The sequence below is a fragment of the Vicugna pacos genome, chromosome 1 (genome assembly GCF_048564905.1).
Source record: "Vicugna pacos chromosome 1, VicPac4, whole genome shotgun sequence".
Taxonomy (NCBI): Eukaryota; Metazoa; Chordata; class Mammalia; order Artiodactyla; family Camelidae; genus Vicugna; species Vicugna pacos.
In genome coordinates, this window is record NC_132987.1 from 30,849,957 (window position 1) to 30,865,647 (window position 15,691).

Here is a 15,691-nt window from a genome sequence, read left to right on the forward strand (position 1 = left end):
GAAGTAATCAGATATTGTCAGAGAACTCACTAATTGCAAAAAAGCTCATTCTGTAATTTAAAAAAGTTATTTGCAGGCAGGAGTAGTCAGATATGTTATAGGATATAAAGTCCATTCTTGGTTACAGGATGTTCAACACCATGTCTTTTAGATATTTTCAGTACAGGTGATTATTTGCCAAGGGAATAAACAGCAGCACTGTGATAAAACGCTTGGTATAATAAAGTAAAAATTTCAAGTAGATTAAGACATCACCAATAAAAGTATTATCTTCTGTTATTGTAAACACAAACAAAAAAACTACAGCTTTCAGGTAACATGAGATTCCTGTAAGAATATTAATAAAATATGATCCCATTCTTAGAGAAGAGCTTCAATTTAATTAATAATGTATCCACTTTTTAAAATAGACTATTTTTGAAATCCATCCAAAGATTTGATGTTATAAACAATGTAACACTAATTAGAGTCCTAGGAAAGTAAGTGAAGCCCTAGTACGTTGTTGACCTGATTATTCAGAATTAAATTATCTAAATTGAAGTCTTTGGAAGGAAAGAGAGGAGCTAGAATGGAGAAGGAGGGCATGTGGGTTAGTTTGAGTGTTGCTGCGTGGCCAACTCCCAGTGGTGTGGGGTTAAAGTTTTCTTGTTTTGAGGTGTATGTGTGTGTGTTTTTGTTTCTTTAATATTTTTAAGAGAAACAGAATTAAGCCATCAGTTAGGACATTTTTACTGAAGTGCTTATCCCCATATGGTGATATTTAAGACACAGTCCTTTGAAAAAATGTTAATTACCAGCCAATGATTGTCAAATGCTTACCTTGTCCATCAGGGAGCTTGCTCCTCAGTCTGAGGAACAGTCAGACCACCATCATACTGTCCCTCAGTCAGCTAATAGGGTTTCTTAATGTGGGAAGAGGATTTTTTTTTTAATTGAAGTACAGTCAAGTACAATGTGTCTATCTCTGGTGTACAGCACAATATCTCAGTCATGCATGTACATATACTTGTTTTTATATTTTTTTCCATTAAAGTTTATTACAAGATATTGAACATAGTTCCCTATGCTATACAAAAGAAACTTTTTAAAATTTTTTTCTCTCTTTTTTTTTTCGAGGATTAGATTAAATGAATCATAGCCCCTCTCTAACTCCCAGAGTCTGTTAACCTAGAATCTTAAAGACTAAATGCTAATATAAATTTCTGATGTCTAAAGGCTTTTTATTCTTATATGTATGATCATAGATCATATATCAAGTGAATTTGTTTTTGAACTTTCATGTGTAAGAAATCATATTAATTTAAACCCTAAGCTCCCACCCTAAGCCAGGAAGTGAGAAATCTAATTCCAGTCATTTTCAGAGTATTCCTTTCTAGGGCCATAGAGGAATCCAGTGGCATCTCATGAGCCTAGAAATTAGGGAATAACTTCCTTCTCCAGCCTGCCATGGTCACTGTTGACATGCTAGAAGTCCGATTGCCCTGTCTGAAGTCGGGTGACTCCATTTCCTTCCACTGGTTATGGTCAACGGCCGCAGGAGCGTCCCCGACAGACACGTGCCATCCCATCAGAGATCCCCTCGGGGCTCCTCTCAGAGTGAGAGGCGTGTCCTTGCTCTTCACACAAACTGGCGTTCCTGGGCCCCTCTTCAGGCTTGGGAAAGTCAGTCTTCCCCCCCTCAAGTGGACCCATACATGGAAGTTCCTCTGCTCTGCCCTCCCCACCTCAGCTGCTCCCCCACCCCATCATACCAGGAAGATTCCTTTCCATCTTTGAGACTTCTCTAAGAGTTCTCAAAAACATACAACCAAAAATGTTTACATCCTTCCTAAAGGATAGGGGAGTTGTAGCGGGTAGGAGACTGAGAAAGAGCTGATGTTGTGGTGGATGAGACATTAGGAAGTCAGACTTAGAAAATCCATATGGAGTGGAGGTGGGGAAAGGAAATGCTTTCTTTCTCTCTAGCTGGTCTACAGTAGCAAATAAACCAAAAACACTGAACAGCGTGTTTCTCTGTAATGCCCTATAACTCTGCCTGTAATCACCACGGCCGGGGGATGGGCTTGGTCGTTATGTCCGGAGCCCTGCAATATGCCAGGCACTGTGCTGAGCTTTGGTGCTGCAGCGGGGAGCAAGGTATACTTGGTATTTGCTCTCATAGTGGTTACAGTGTGGAGGGTATGTCAGGGAGTTACAGAAGGAGAACAAATCATTGCACATTGTGCTCAGTGCTCTGATAGGGCTGGGGGGGGGGCAGAGATAGGGGAACTCATGTGGACAGTGTTCCAAGAAGGCCTTGGGTTGGGGGGGATGTTACAGTGGGGGCATGAAGGCTGGGAAGGAGTTAGCTATGTAGTTATGGGGGAGGAAATTTCCAGGGAGCAGGGTCGGCAGGGACAGCAGGCCCAGAAGAGGGAAAGAGCTGGGCTAGTTTGAGGAATGGAAAGTGGATCAGTGTGGTTTGAACCTCATGAGGATCAAGAAGAGAAAGATACCGTAAGGAGGCGTGGAAGGTAACTGGAGCCACCGGGATGCTGGAGACCATGGAGAGGAGTTTGAATAGCCTTCAAGCCCCTGGAAGGTTTTAAGTAAGAGAATTATGGAACTTGACTTAAATTTTAAAATTCACTCTGACCACTGTATGAAGAGTGGATTAGAAGGGAGAGAAATGCTCGGACTCATACACGCTCACACGTCTGCCAGGTGGGGAGATCTCAGCAAATTAGCACCAACTCCAAGACTTCCCAGCGGTCCAGGCTGCTTGCTGCCCAGCCCCTGGCCCCCAGCCCAAGGTGGCTGTGGTGAGGGCGGGGCAGTTCCTGGGGGAGAGAAGGGAAGGGGCTGGTTCAGGGTTGATGGGAAAACATCCCTCTGCCTCATTGTACTGACCTGGCTGTCCCTCCAATGCTGCTTGGTGCTGATAGTGAGTTGGACAGTGTTGTTTTTGCCCACTGGGGTCAGAGATTAGAGGAAATTGGCATTTGCCAAGCCTTTCCAGTTACTCAGGCTGAATCCAGTTTCTGATATCTATGGGGTTCTTTTGCGAATAAAGAAAATAATTATCTTCCCTATTAAATCAAATCAACAAATATCTACTTGAAGTCTGATATACTGAAAGCTATTGTGTGAGCCCTTTTAAGATAAAGTAAGAAATCATGATTTTATTCTTTGACCAAACTTTTCTTATAACTGCAATCCCAAATATGAATTATTCACTTATCTTACAAACACATATAGAGTGTTGATAAATTAACTTCCTGTGACAACCTGAAGATGCAAGTACTATTATATGCATTTTACAGAAAAGGAAACTGAGGCACAGAGAGGCCAAATAAATACAGTTCATAACCAGGATTCAAACCAGGCAGTCTGGTTTCAAGATTGGTGCTCTTAAGTCCTATAGTTTACTACATCTCCACTTAAAAATTCTGTTACTGAAAAGGAATGGGTTCATTCTAAGAGTTTTTTTTTTTTTTCCCTTTTAAACTGAAACTTCCAAACCCATTCTCTTGGCTTTTACAAAGAAAGTCTACAGAGCTCCTATGTGGTATGGATATGAGTATCAAATTCTCATGGTGACTCTTTTTTGTTTGTAATTACAGGATTATTGGGACTTTGCAGAACTCTCCTGAGTTTTCAGAAGCCTTTCACTGCCGCAAGAATTCATACATGAATCCAGAAAAGAAATGCCGGGTTTGGTAATCTTCAGAAGAAGCAGTGCAGCCCTGGGCTAGACTTGCCAACATCACAGAAATGGGGAGCTCTATCCAAGAAAAAAAGGGCCAGAGAAGTCACAGTAACTACATGGAGGTCATTCACAGAGATGAGAGCATTGTGATAAAATGAAGTTAGGTTATGCTGGGAAAGGTGTGGAGGGTGGAGGGGTCTAATGTCTATCAAATCAATCACTGCTCACTGTGTAAATACTTAATATCTAAAGATAATACTACCGTTCATTTCTATTTCTCATATGATCTGCCAGTTTGATGTTGTCTCTTGATGACCGGGATTTCTAATCACAGGGAGAAAGAAGAGGTTGAGGAATTCATTCGGCACCAAAAGCACAGCACCCATGTGAGAGTTAAACATCCATTGCCTATGTGCTTATTTTTACTTTTACTTACAACATTTATACTCCTTCAGGACTCTTCCAAAGAACTCTTATACATAGTGGGGCCTCGGGACTTAATGTAGTTTTAATCCATTTTTGCCAGTCATCAGTTATTCATTCTGAGAGCTTTGTGTTTTAAGCACTCTTAGGGCTAAAATGAACGTCTGAAACGGTTTCTGCTGTTCCTGCTTTGACTGATCATGAGATTCTTGAGGCTCCCTGCAGTTTTCTAAGCAACTTCTTGTTCTCTCTCTCTCAAAACTTGGCCTTTTTAAGAGATTTGTAGTAATGTATACATAATTTTTATATTTAATTATTAATGACATTTATGACTAAGGGATTGTTATTATAGGTAACCGTTGAATACTGAACCTCAGACTGAGATAAAGAGTTATGAACCAAAATCTGTATATCACAGATGAAGATTTGAGACTTTTTAAACTTATAAACCATATTGATGAAAAGCTTTAAGCATAAACTTTGGGGTAAAAATTGCCATGGGACAGTGGTCTAAAGATACCTAAGAGTTGTGGTTTACAAGCAGGATTTTCTAAATTAAATCTGTCCTTGAAGGTGGCTGTGAGAAAAGGGCAAAACCGCATCTTTGTAGCTCTGCGTCTCCTTATCTCTTCAGGTTTGTCATCTGATGGAAGTATTTTGATAATAAATGGAAATTATGAATTCATTACTCACTAAGCTTATTGTGCCAGCCATCTAGCTTTGGAAAGTGCATTTCTGAATAGACATGAGAGACTCCGGTGCATCCAGTGGGCCTGCTTCTAAAATCCTAACTCGTGTAGGGTTCTGGGAGGGGGATGGCAGCCCCTGATGGCAGCTCGTCTCTTGAGGCTTTTATGTTCTCTTTTCCTGTCCTGTTGGCTAGTTTAATTCATTTCATTACTTGATTAATATTTTACAAAAAAGGTCCAAAAGCCTTATTTTTTTCTTAACAAAACATGGAAATGAAGGAATATCCAAAATAGGAGTGCTGGTTTTTCTGCCTGTTGAAAAATGCCCACTTAACGTGTTTTTTCGAAGTAGTATTGAAGTATAACATGTATACTGAAATTTCATGAAGCTTAAGTGTATTGCTCAGTGAACCTTCTCCAGCGGAGCACCCCCCTGTAGCCAGGACCTATGAGAAGCAGGACATCCCTAGTGCTCCAGAAGCCCTTCTCAACTGTCACGTCACTCTTCCAAGGACAACTACTGGCCTGACTTTTTTTTTTCTTTTTCTTTTTTTAAAATTTTTTAATGAGGAGAAAGTAATTTTAGGTTTATTTATTAAACAGATGAATTGAACCCAGGACCTTGTTCATGCTAGGCAGGCACTCTACCACTGAGCTATACCCTCCCCGACTTGGCCTGACTTCTAATATCAAACATTAGTTTTGCCTGTTTTTGGCTTTTATGTAAATAGAATCAGTCAGCATGTGTTCTTTTTTGTCTGGCATCTTTCACTCAGCTTTACATTTGTGAGATTCATCTATGTTGCATGTGACTGTGGATCTTTCCTTCTCATTGCTGAATAGTATTCTGTTGTGACTATGTTACAATTTTTCTGTTCCATTGTGGATGCACTTGAGAAGTTTCCAGTTTGGGGCTGTTACAAATAGTGCAATTATGAACATACTTGCATAATATCACCTTTATTTACTTGAGAGTTTTATGGACTAATTTCCACAAGTCCTTTCTAAAATCATGAATATTGAAAATATAGTTTTAACTGTTCAACTGACCAGCCTATACTCTTCAAAACTGCCAAAATCAAAAGACACCAAGAAGGCCTGGGGAGCTGTTCCAGATTAGAGAAGACTGAAGACTACGTGACAATAAATGCAATGCATGATTCTGAATTGGATTCCGGACCAGGAAAAACAATCGCTATAGAATACATTTTTGGGACAGTTGGCAAATTTTAAAAATGAATGGTGGATGAATTAATATATTTTGTCAATGTTAAATTTTCTGCTTCTGATTAAAAAAAAAAATATATATATAGTTTCAAGCTAATCATGGATAGCCTTATTGTCCCCCCTTTATCACTGCCACCATCATGGTGGATAATTTGAAGTACACTTAAGTGTATATTTTCTTAAACTTAAAACATTCCTAGTAATATTAATAGTGGAAGCAATTGGAGCATCCAGCTCTGAAGAGAACTTCTGAATTATTTAATTTCCATGCTGTCAGAGCAGCTGAAGAACCAGAACTGAAGAGCAACCAGTACAAATTATAAAAAGGCACCAGACTCCCCCACTGCTAGCTCTTTAAAATATCAGGCTTCCGTCTTCATGGAGGAACTTGAGTGAAGTTTTCTGGAAAAAAAAAAAACTTCTCCAGTGCCTGGATCTTTTATCTCTAGAAATATAAGACTTCCTGGGGCTAAGGGACAGACCGACGTCAGAACACTAGTACCCCCCACCACTCCTCACGCACGCGGACATCAGTAATTGTACACAGCACCGTTGTTGAGCTGCGTGGCACCTGATGGTCTCTTACTCCCGATCTCTTGGTGTTGTCCCATTAGATAAAATCTATTTGTAACGATCTCACATGTAAGTCTAATTATGCCCAAATCCTGGTCAAGAAAAGAGTTAGGAAGCTGAGACACCAAAGATTGGGAGCTGACGTCACTCAGGGATGAAGACAGAAGTTCTCGGCAACACCATTGATAAGATGCCTGCTCTATGCTGCACCATCTACGTAAATTCAGGTGTAAGGTGGAAAGGATGCTATCCTGGGGGAAGAGTCCTTTCTTATTTCTAATTCTATTCTGCTACTAATGACAAAGTGACCTTGGACATTTGATCTTTTCTCTTGGGCCTCTGCTTTTCCCACCTGAAATAAAAATAATTAGATGCTGTCAGTAGTGCTCAGCAAGAGAAGTAGAGTGTGTCCAGTGCTGCCTTACTCTTAAAATCTGTTTCTAGTTAAGAACCGTCGGGTAAAATCATCTCAAAACTCCCATATAAATGTTTGAGTCCAATTAGACCACATGATAATCCAAAGAACAAAGATCAGAGTTTTGTTAATTTGGGGTCTGTGCTGTTCTTGAGTTTTCTCAAAAACCTTTATCGTTCCTGTCGTCACAGGTGTAATTCTCCAAGTAGATGATAACTATTACCTTGGAAATAAGACTCCAGCCCTGTCAAATATGGAAGATCAGAAAGCTATCAGGCTCCAGTCTCAAAAATACAAGATAAAAATAAATATTGTTCATACTGTTGCTTTTGTTTTTAGTCAGCTCTGTTCCAGCCTCCCCACCTCCACGCTCAAACCACCACCCAGCCCAATGCCACCCCCATATGAACCCTCATAGCATTTCTGTCTTGAAAAACGTTAAGGCCAAATGGCGCTTTTATCTCTATAATCTTACCCTTCCTGCTAGAATCAAATTGAATCTTTTAAATATGAGTGATAGAAACTATTTTGCCAATATTTTCTTGTTTTCACTACCCTGTTCTTGCAAAGATGCCATAGTTTCCTGTTTTGATTTGTTTTCAAAAGTTAAGTGAAATGGCTGCCAAATGCTGTAGAGAGTTACCGGCATAATCAGATGACTTAGGTGGGAGCTAAAAGTACCTTCATGCACCATCCCTGAACTGAGGGACTTGACTTTTGGTTGAACAGGTGAAGAATGGAGCCACATGCAACGAGTATGCAAATGGCACATGTTTATTGCATTCTAGTCTTGTTGTCTTAACAATGTTGTCTTAATTTCAGCTCCTTTGTTTTTTGCATTTCCTCTAAAATAGTGAGAAACACTAAGCATTTTCAACTTCATAGTTAGATTGCTTCTATTTTGCCGTTTGATGAAGCCTGGCAGAAGAGTGAGCACTGGTTCTTGCCGGAAACGAGGATGAGCTCTCAGCTTGGGCACTGTAGAAAGACTGGAAGTCTAGCCATTGTGACTAATTTTGATACTTCTGGATTTTCTTTCTACCCAAACTAATGGTTTTTTCAGGTTTACCAGGCATATTAACATCTGATTCGACTTCTGTAAATGCACTTGCTGTCATTTCTGACCTGATCATCTCAAATTATAATGCATCCTGAAAGTTTACCTCCAAGAAGACAAAAAGGGGATCAAGTACCTGGATTATTGATTACCTTGGTGTTAATCCTTCAGCACACATGCTTTGCAAGCTCTATGTTCCCTGAAATATGGCGTCCAAGATGTTAATGCTAAGATGGTGACAGCAGCTTTATCCATGATATCAAAGAAACAGGGAGAAAAAAATAACAGCAGAAAATGTTTGGCTTTGTTCAAAGAAGATATGAAAAGGATGCAATGTTAAATATGCATTATTATATCAATTATGTTAAAATAGTGTTGCATAGAAAAGGAGTTGGAAGGATATGTGCCAAAAATTAACAGGGAATATCACTGATTAATGATATTACAGGGGATTCTTATTTCCTTTTTTTCCTGCATTTTAAATATTTCTATAATGTGAAAATGGCATATTTTAAAGTCATTTAAAAAATGTCATTTGGGAGAAAGGAGGAGGTGTGGGAGAAAAGATGAACAGGAGGGGAATGACAGAAAAATGGACCAAAAAAGAGAAATATAATTACCCTGGATGTAAGATGTGTTGATTTATGTACGAAGCTATTTAGTTTGGTATCTCAGTCTCCATAGACCCAGGGAATCCAATGCAGAGGATTCAGGTCACAGCTTCCTGCCCCCAGCACGCTGGATCTCAGGTTTACGAGATGGCTGGACACACGCTGCTTAATGCAGGGTGGGGGAATTTGTGGGCCTTCAGCTGACTGTGCTCACAGTCATTCCGTGAACACAAAGCATGTGCTCCAAAGGGTTTTTATCCCCTGAAAATGCTAAAGGGCTCGGCTGATCTGGCCACAGTCTCTCATTTGGTCTCTATCCATACAAAATCCTAGCATTTGCCAAACCCTGACCAAAGGATACAGCCTACAACTGAAACAGAAGCCAATAAATTATACAGTGATCAGACCTAAATGCTCCACCTGGTCAGTAACGTGATTACCTGGGGGTCGGATGTTAATGTTTAGAGGTTGAGCAGGGAGGGGGCAGCAGGGTACAGCTAATTCTGGGTGACTCACTGCTTCTGTTTGACTTCGGTTACAAATCAAACTCATGCTAGGTTAGCCAAAACTAGAGATTGTGTTGGTGTCCATTACCAAATCTGGGGCAAGTAGGAGTAACTGGACCTCCTTTTCATGTGTCTCCTTTATTATAGCAGATCGACATTCTACAAAAGGAAGCCATGATGGTCGACCATGCCAGGCTCAAAGATTCTCTGCTTCCTTCCCAGGGGAAGCACAGGATCTAACTGCAGTAATTTGACAAATCCTAGAGAAAAACCAATTGGCCCATTTTAGAAACATGCCTACCCATGTGAATAAGCCATGGGGAAGTGAGAATGTTTGTAGAAATTACAATCATTGGTTCCCTACAGAGTAGAAGGGCAGTTTCCCAAAAGAAGAAAAGCAGTATTCCTAGAAGGGAAAGGAAAAGAAACACGCCCACAACACCAGTAACACTAGATATTTCTTAAAAGCTTTGGATTACATTGTGCATATTAAATTTTGAATGTGTCAATTTTAATTTTGTTTAACCAAAATGAAGACATTAGATATTTTACTTAGATTTAATATTTTAAAAAACAAAGTTGGTAATAAAAGAAGGTGGGAAGGAAGAGAAATAATACTGATTATTTATTGTGAGCAAGGCCCATAATATAGGTTGTTTGTAAAAAAGTGTCCATTTGATGTAACTCTCCTGTGAGTTTATGTGAGTTAATTCCTATTTTACTGATGGTGAATTTCTTTTCAGAAAAGGTAGCTAATTGGCTCAAATTCACAAAGATAGTAAATGATAAGGTCAGGGACCAAACCAAGGTATACTGAAGTTCAAAACCTGTATGAATTTACTTTCAGAGTTCTCTACATCTCTGTAAAATACATTTCTAGCCTCTCAAAATCAACTCACTTGTAGCTAATAATTCCCAAAGCACATAACTTTTATGAAAAACAATGTATTTTCCAATTTACTACTTTGCATAAGCCTTTGTTATTTTTTTTAAATGTTTACTATTTTAAACAATTATAGCAGTAAACACTTATTGAGCAACTGCTATGTTCAAGGTATTGTATTAGAAGCAAAAATAAAAATAATAGAAAAGAAAAACAAGATAAAATGCTATTCTTTGGTTGGCACTACAATTGTCCACTACACCTGCTCACTCCCTGACCAAATGTTGGGCACCTTTTATGTGTGATGCACTATATTGCATATAAAATGGTCATTAGAAGATCACTTTCTATTGGGTTGTTAGAGATAAAAATAAATTAAAACAGCTGGCCTTTTACTATAGTAGAGACATTAAAATATAGACAAACACATGCAGCTAAACGTGTGATGTGCCGAGAGAGAGAGAAAACACAATCTGAGAATTCAGGGTGATTTCCTAGCATGACAAAGACATCCTGTTGGAAGTCACACTCAAGTTGCATTTGACAGTATGAATGGGGTTTTGACAATTGGAGGAGGTAAGGAAATATTGCTAAGTATACCTCATATACAAAATTAGGCAACAAAAGAGTAAGAACCCATTTACTCTAGGTAGCAATGCTAATTCTGGAAGGACACAGCACAGGGGAGTATGCATTCTGAGACTGTTGATACAATTGTTCGTTATTCACGGCTGGCTTTTTGACATCTTGTACCAAGAAAAGCTTTTTAAAATTTTTTTCAAGTATCTCACGCTAGTCTCAAAGTTTATCCGTTATCACCTTACTTTGAAAGAAGTTCTGTGCATTTTTTTAATTTGCTAGAAGCTGTGTGATAAGGATAACATTCATTCCTTTTCCTGGGAATTTAAAATACTATTTATTCCAATCCTGTTGCTAAATCACTGCACTGAACAAACCACTAATTTCTCTGCATTTTCATCGTGTCAGAGTTAAAATCAGAGTAAAGATCAAGGCTTTCTTCAAACCAGAAGGCAAGCAGATGGAATGTTCTGCAAATCAAACTTTTCGGAGATGGCGAAGGATATTAGAGGGCAGAGGAACTAGGGCACAGTGTCGTGGAAAATTTTGAATCCAGAGACATCCATATAGACCCAGGGACATGCAGGGTCAAAGCAAAGACCAGCCAAAAGGCTACATGGCAAGCATTTGGGTTCTCTAAGCTTCAATTTCCTCCTCTTGAAAATGGTCATAATCACATGTACCTCTCTGGAATGGATACTGTACAAGTTGGCAGCAAATTGTATATCCAACTAAACTGAAATTTAATATCTTGATGTCTACCTCTGACATTTCCTTGACACTAATTAAGCATGTGGGTCTTTAAAAACATCAGGGTTTTGGCTTAAGGACTAAAGTTTCTTTTTTTTTCTTCTTACCATATTGTCTGTCTTCTTGCTCCAGGTGAGTCGCTTACTTAATTACCGAATCATTTTTCTCACCAGGGACTCTTGAAACAGAAAAGGCACAAAACGTGCAGTCCTTTAAATAGCAGAGGATTTCTTCAAGAGTAAGAAGAGCAAAAGCAACACACTCAGAACAAAACTGAAGTTCTGAGCAAGATGATAATTTGGGGGAAAACCGTTTATGTGAGTACCTTCACTTTCCTCAGAAAATGGCATTGGCTCAAAATCCTTGGGAAAGCTATTTAACTCCTTTGAAATTTAGTTCGCTCAGAAGTAGAGTGTAAAAATAAAATGTATTTTTGCCAGGCAATAATGTAGTAGGCAGGATAATACCCTGCCCCCCCAGGATGGCCACATCCTAATTTCCTGCACCTGTGACTATGTTAGGGTCTAAGGTAAAGAAAGGGGAATTGAAGGTTGCGGGCGGAATGAAGGTTGCTGGTCAGCTGACCGTAAGAAGATGAGACTAGCCCAGCTTACCCAGGTGGGCCCAATGCAATCACAAAGGTATTTAAAGGTGAAGAGAGAGGTAGACGTCAGTCAGAGCCCGGCCGGCCGTGTGAGAGAACGGCTGGTTGTGGCTGCCTCTGAAGATGAAGGAAGCGATTCACAAGCCAAGGCGTGCGGGGAGCCTCTAGAAGCTCGAGAAGGGGAGGGAACAGATTCTTCCTGGAGCCTCCAGCAGGAACTAGCCCTGCCAGCACCTTCATTTCGGCCCAAGGAGACCACTGTCGGATTTCTGACCTACAGAACCGTAATGTAATGAATTTATGTTGTTTTAAGTTAAGTCACTAACTTCATGGTCATTTGTAGCAGCCACTATAGAATGTACCCCATATAAATAAGTATTCACTGTATAATCCTTCAGAATTACTTAAACTTTTTGAAAATCATGCTAAGCTTGTATATTATCTTCTAATGGCAAAATAAGTGCAATTATAAAAAGTCAGCCAAAGAATATGTATTATTCTTCACTTACCGGTTATTAGATAGTGAAATATTCTAATACAGCATCAATTTGAGATAATTAGGTATGAGTTGCCCTTATTCTCAACAAATATGAGTAGCCATAAATGATTCACTCACGCAAAGCCTGAAACATTGGCCTTTACAAAATAAACATAACCTGTCTTACAGAGGTTAGGTACTTGGCACTTAACTAAGCCCTGCCTATCATCCACCTTTCATCTCAGCATGCAAACTAATTAACCACAAAGATGACCTCCCTTGTAATGTGTCAGGAAAATATTTATGGCTTTATCCACTAAAGCAGCTAAAATATAAATTGTTTGGGCAAAGCTTTGAGAAAATAGAAACCCAGGACCGTGCCAATACTAATCATAAAGCAGCTTTGAGATTTTACTGCCCTTGGCACATTGCATTTTCCTGAAAGTTTATTTGCAGGTGTTATTTTTACGTTCGGCGAGCTAATGAACTACTAGGTTCTTGGGAACTTCTGCACTTCAGCCTCAGGAGCGTGTCATAAAAAAGATCTATTGCCCCAATGCTCAAATATTAAAGAGATAGTCACACTGGTAAGTGTTTGTTGTCCTTGGTAGCAACACCAAGGATGTTCTGAATTTTTTAATGTAGAACACCTGTAAGTTTCATCGTTACATTACTGAGGGCTTCTTTGATATTCATTGAGTTCTGTAGATAGCAGAAATGGATGAACAAAGCCCAGCCCACGAGGTGCTGGAGGCAGCTCTTACTAGCTCGTAAGAGCCAATTTTTAAATTTGCACGAATTTTGCAGTGCAGTTGATGTCATCTTGGTAGCTTGAAATCAGCCAACACTACAAATCAAGGTGGGCTGTTTGGTTGACTGATAGGTTGGTTAGTTGGTTGATTTTCCCAGAGAGCCAGCTGTTCAAAATTTATCAGCACACAACTGGCCATGACTGATGGCAAATCACAATCTAGGAAGCAAAACCAGGGTGGCCATCTAAAGGCAAGCACAATCTCGAGGACTTCTTATATGTCTTAGAAATAATAGATTTGTAGAGTCATAAATTTTCCCACTGATGGCTGTAAATTTTTATTCTAACATAGTACAATAATATTCCCATAGATGAAAGTAAAGTATCTTGAAGAAGGTGTACTTCTTCCGAATTTACACAATGGCGATGTATGGGCTAATGCTAACTTACGGGAATTAAGTCAGAATAACTATGATATAGCATATAAACAGGAAGCAAATGCTGAAGGAGTTCAAATGAAGAGACTACATTTATTTGCACATATGCAAAGGCTTTAGGACGATGCATCTTTGAGGTGGGTTTTAAAGATGGGGCGATTTTTCTCAGGGAAAGTAGCAGGACAGGAACTCCAAGAGAAGAGAGCAACGTAAGTCAGATTCGTAGTTGGAACGGTTCTTCAAAGAGCCAACTGGGTTGTCTCAAACTGATCGGAAGAAAATTCACTTCTGAAGGAAGTTTGTGGCCTAATTGTGGGGATCTAGAATTCCAAACTAAGAAGTTTAAATTTTGGGAGTTCATTTGGATTTTTAAAGCCTGACTTTCTGCCAAAAAGGGGGTTGTGCTAACATGAAACAAGAGACCTAGTGAGCAATGTGAGAATTCATGCCTGCTTCATTCCCCATTGACCTTCAGGGCTTGGTACCGCACCAGCTCCTCATAGCACTCAAGTGTTTTTCTGTTTGGGGAACATGAGCTGAGTTTATGCCATTGTCCTTAATCCTTCTACTACAAAACACACCTGTTAAAATACTTTCAACACATCTCAACCAAGCCAACCCCAAACCATTTCTTAAGTCATTTGATAAAGTGACTTGTAATTCTTTCCTCTGGTAAGATACTTTGCCAGATTAAAACTGAGGTTAAGGTTAAGAGGCAAGATTCTTGATAAGCAGGTGTAATTAGAATAGAAAATCGTGACAAAAGGCTAGCACAAGGAAGACTTGCTTAATAGTGTGGTTCTCATTCTGCCATTAGAGCCCTTGAATCAGAACCAGCAAGTGGTACTCAGAGTGGCCAAGGCAACGCAAGAAACAATGAATTAAATGAAATGGGGGAGACTTTCATGAAGAGGCTCATTTATTTTCAGCCTCAGGATACCTGTTCCTTGAATAGAAAGTGGGCTGCATTGGAGCCTTTCCCTCTTCTGAGAGTCCAGAAGATTAATCACAGAAGCCAGGGTAGTGGGGCAGCAAGGCTAGAAGCTCTACCAGATACAGCCTCAAGCCCTAGATAAAATAGATCAAGAATATGAACCGTGAGTAACTGTTTATAAAGCAGAGAGAGATGGTAGACAGAGTGTCACAGTGTGTGTCACTGAGCAGTCTCTCTCTGTCTTCGTTCCCATCCATCATGTAGGAACAAATTCCGGATTTGCTCAAGTTCCTCTCAAATATTTCCAAGAGTCCTATGGGGACCACACACATGTTCCTTGTCAAACCAAGTTCAGTACTCTTGATCACTCAAGAATTCCCTCCTGTCTGGCTCCAGTTTTCTGCAAAGACTTCTATTATTGCCAATTCCTTATGCAGCAGCTATGCTCCTGTGCCCACACCGGGGGCTACTAATACCCACCAACGGCACAGCCGTGTCCCCAGTGATGCAGCTCTCAGCGTGCGGATGCCAGACACTGAGAGCACTGTCAGTCTGACTCAAGGGCTCCGTCTCTTGTTACTGCCAAACATTCCAGCATAGAATCTTAGCATGTTACTGACGTCTTGTGTTCCCACATCCCACAGCGATTTTTTATTTTTATTGGGGAGGAGGGAGAAAGATGTATACAATGTAATATATGATGCTATATAAAACAGTTGATATATTATATATATGCATATGTGTGTGTGTGTGTGTATATATATAGTGTGTATGTTTTCCTTGTTATTGCAGACTCCTTGACTTTGAACTTGTGGCAACATTCTGAGTGACAGAGATAATACACAGCCTCCCTCTTCCAAGCTAAACTTTTGCGTCTCAACTCTCCCTTCCCTGAGGATAAGTTAGTTCCAGGGAGGCTCTTCACTTCACCCTAAACAAACTCCTGTTGAGATTTCCCCATCCTTGACAGGACTGACCCTCAGCTGGTGGGTGCCTCTTTGGTTGTGCCATCTGTTTAAAGCTGGCACTCACTCTGATTGATCAGTGAGAAATATTTTGGCTCGTCTCTTGCCTCCAGAACTTCCT

At 39.9% G+C, this 15,691-nt stretch overlaps 1 protein-coding gene across 7 annotated transcripts in view; it reads left to right on the top strand.

Moving 5' to 3' along the window:
- Positions 1–7,340, top strand: part of MME (membrane metalloendopeptidase) — a 467,357-nt gene extending 460,017 nt beyond the window's left edge. For all 7 annotated transcript variants that reach the window (XM_072959578.1, XM_072959582.1, XM_072959579.1 and 4 more), the window contains one exon: positions 3,603–7,340. In XM_072959578.1, the coding sequence (XP_072815679.1) occupies positions 3,603–3,702 (100 nt within the window). In that variant the 3' untranslated portion in view covers positions 3,703–7,340. The remainder of the gene's footprint in view (positions 1–3,602) is intronic.
- Positions 7,341–15,691: the final 8,351 nt, after the last annotated feature.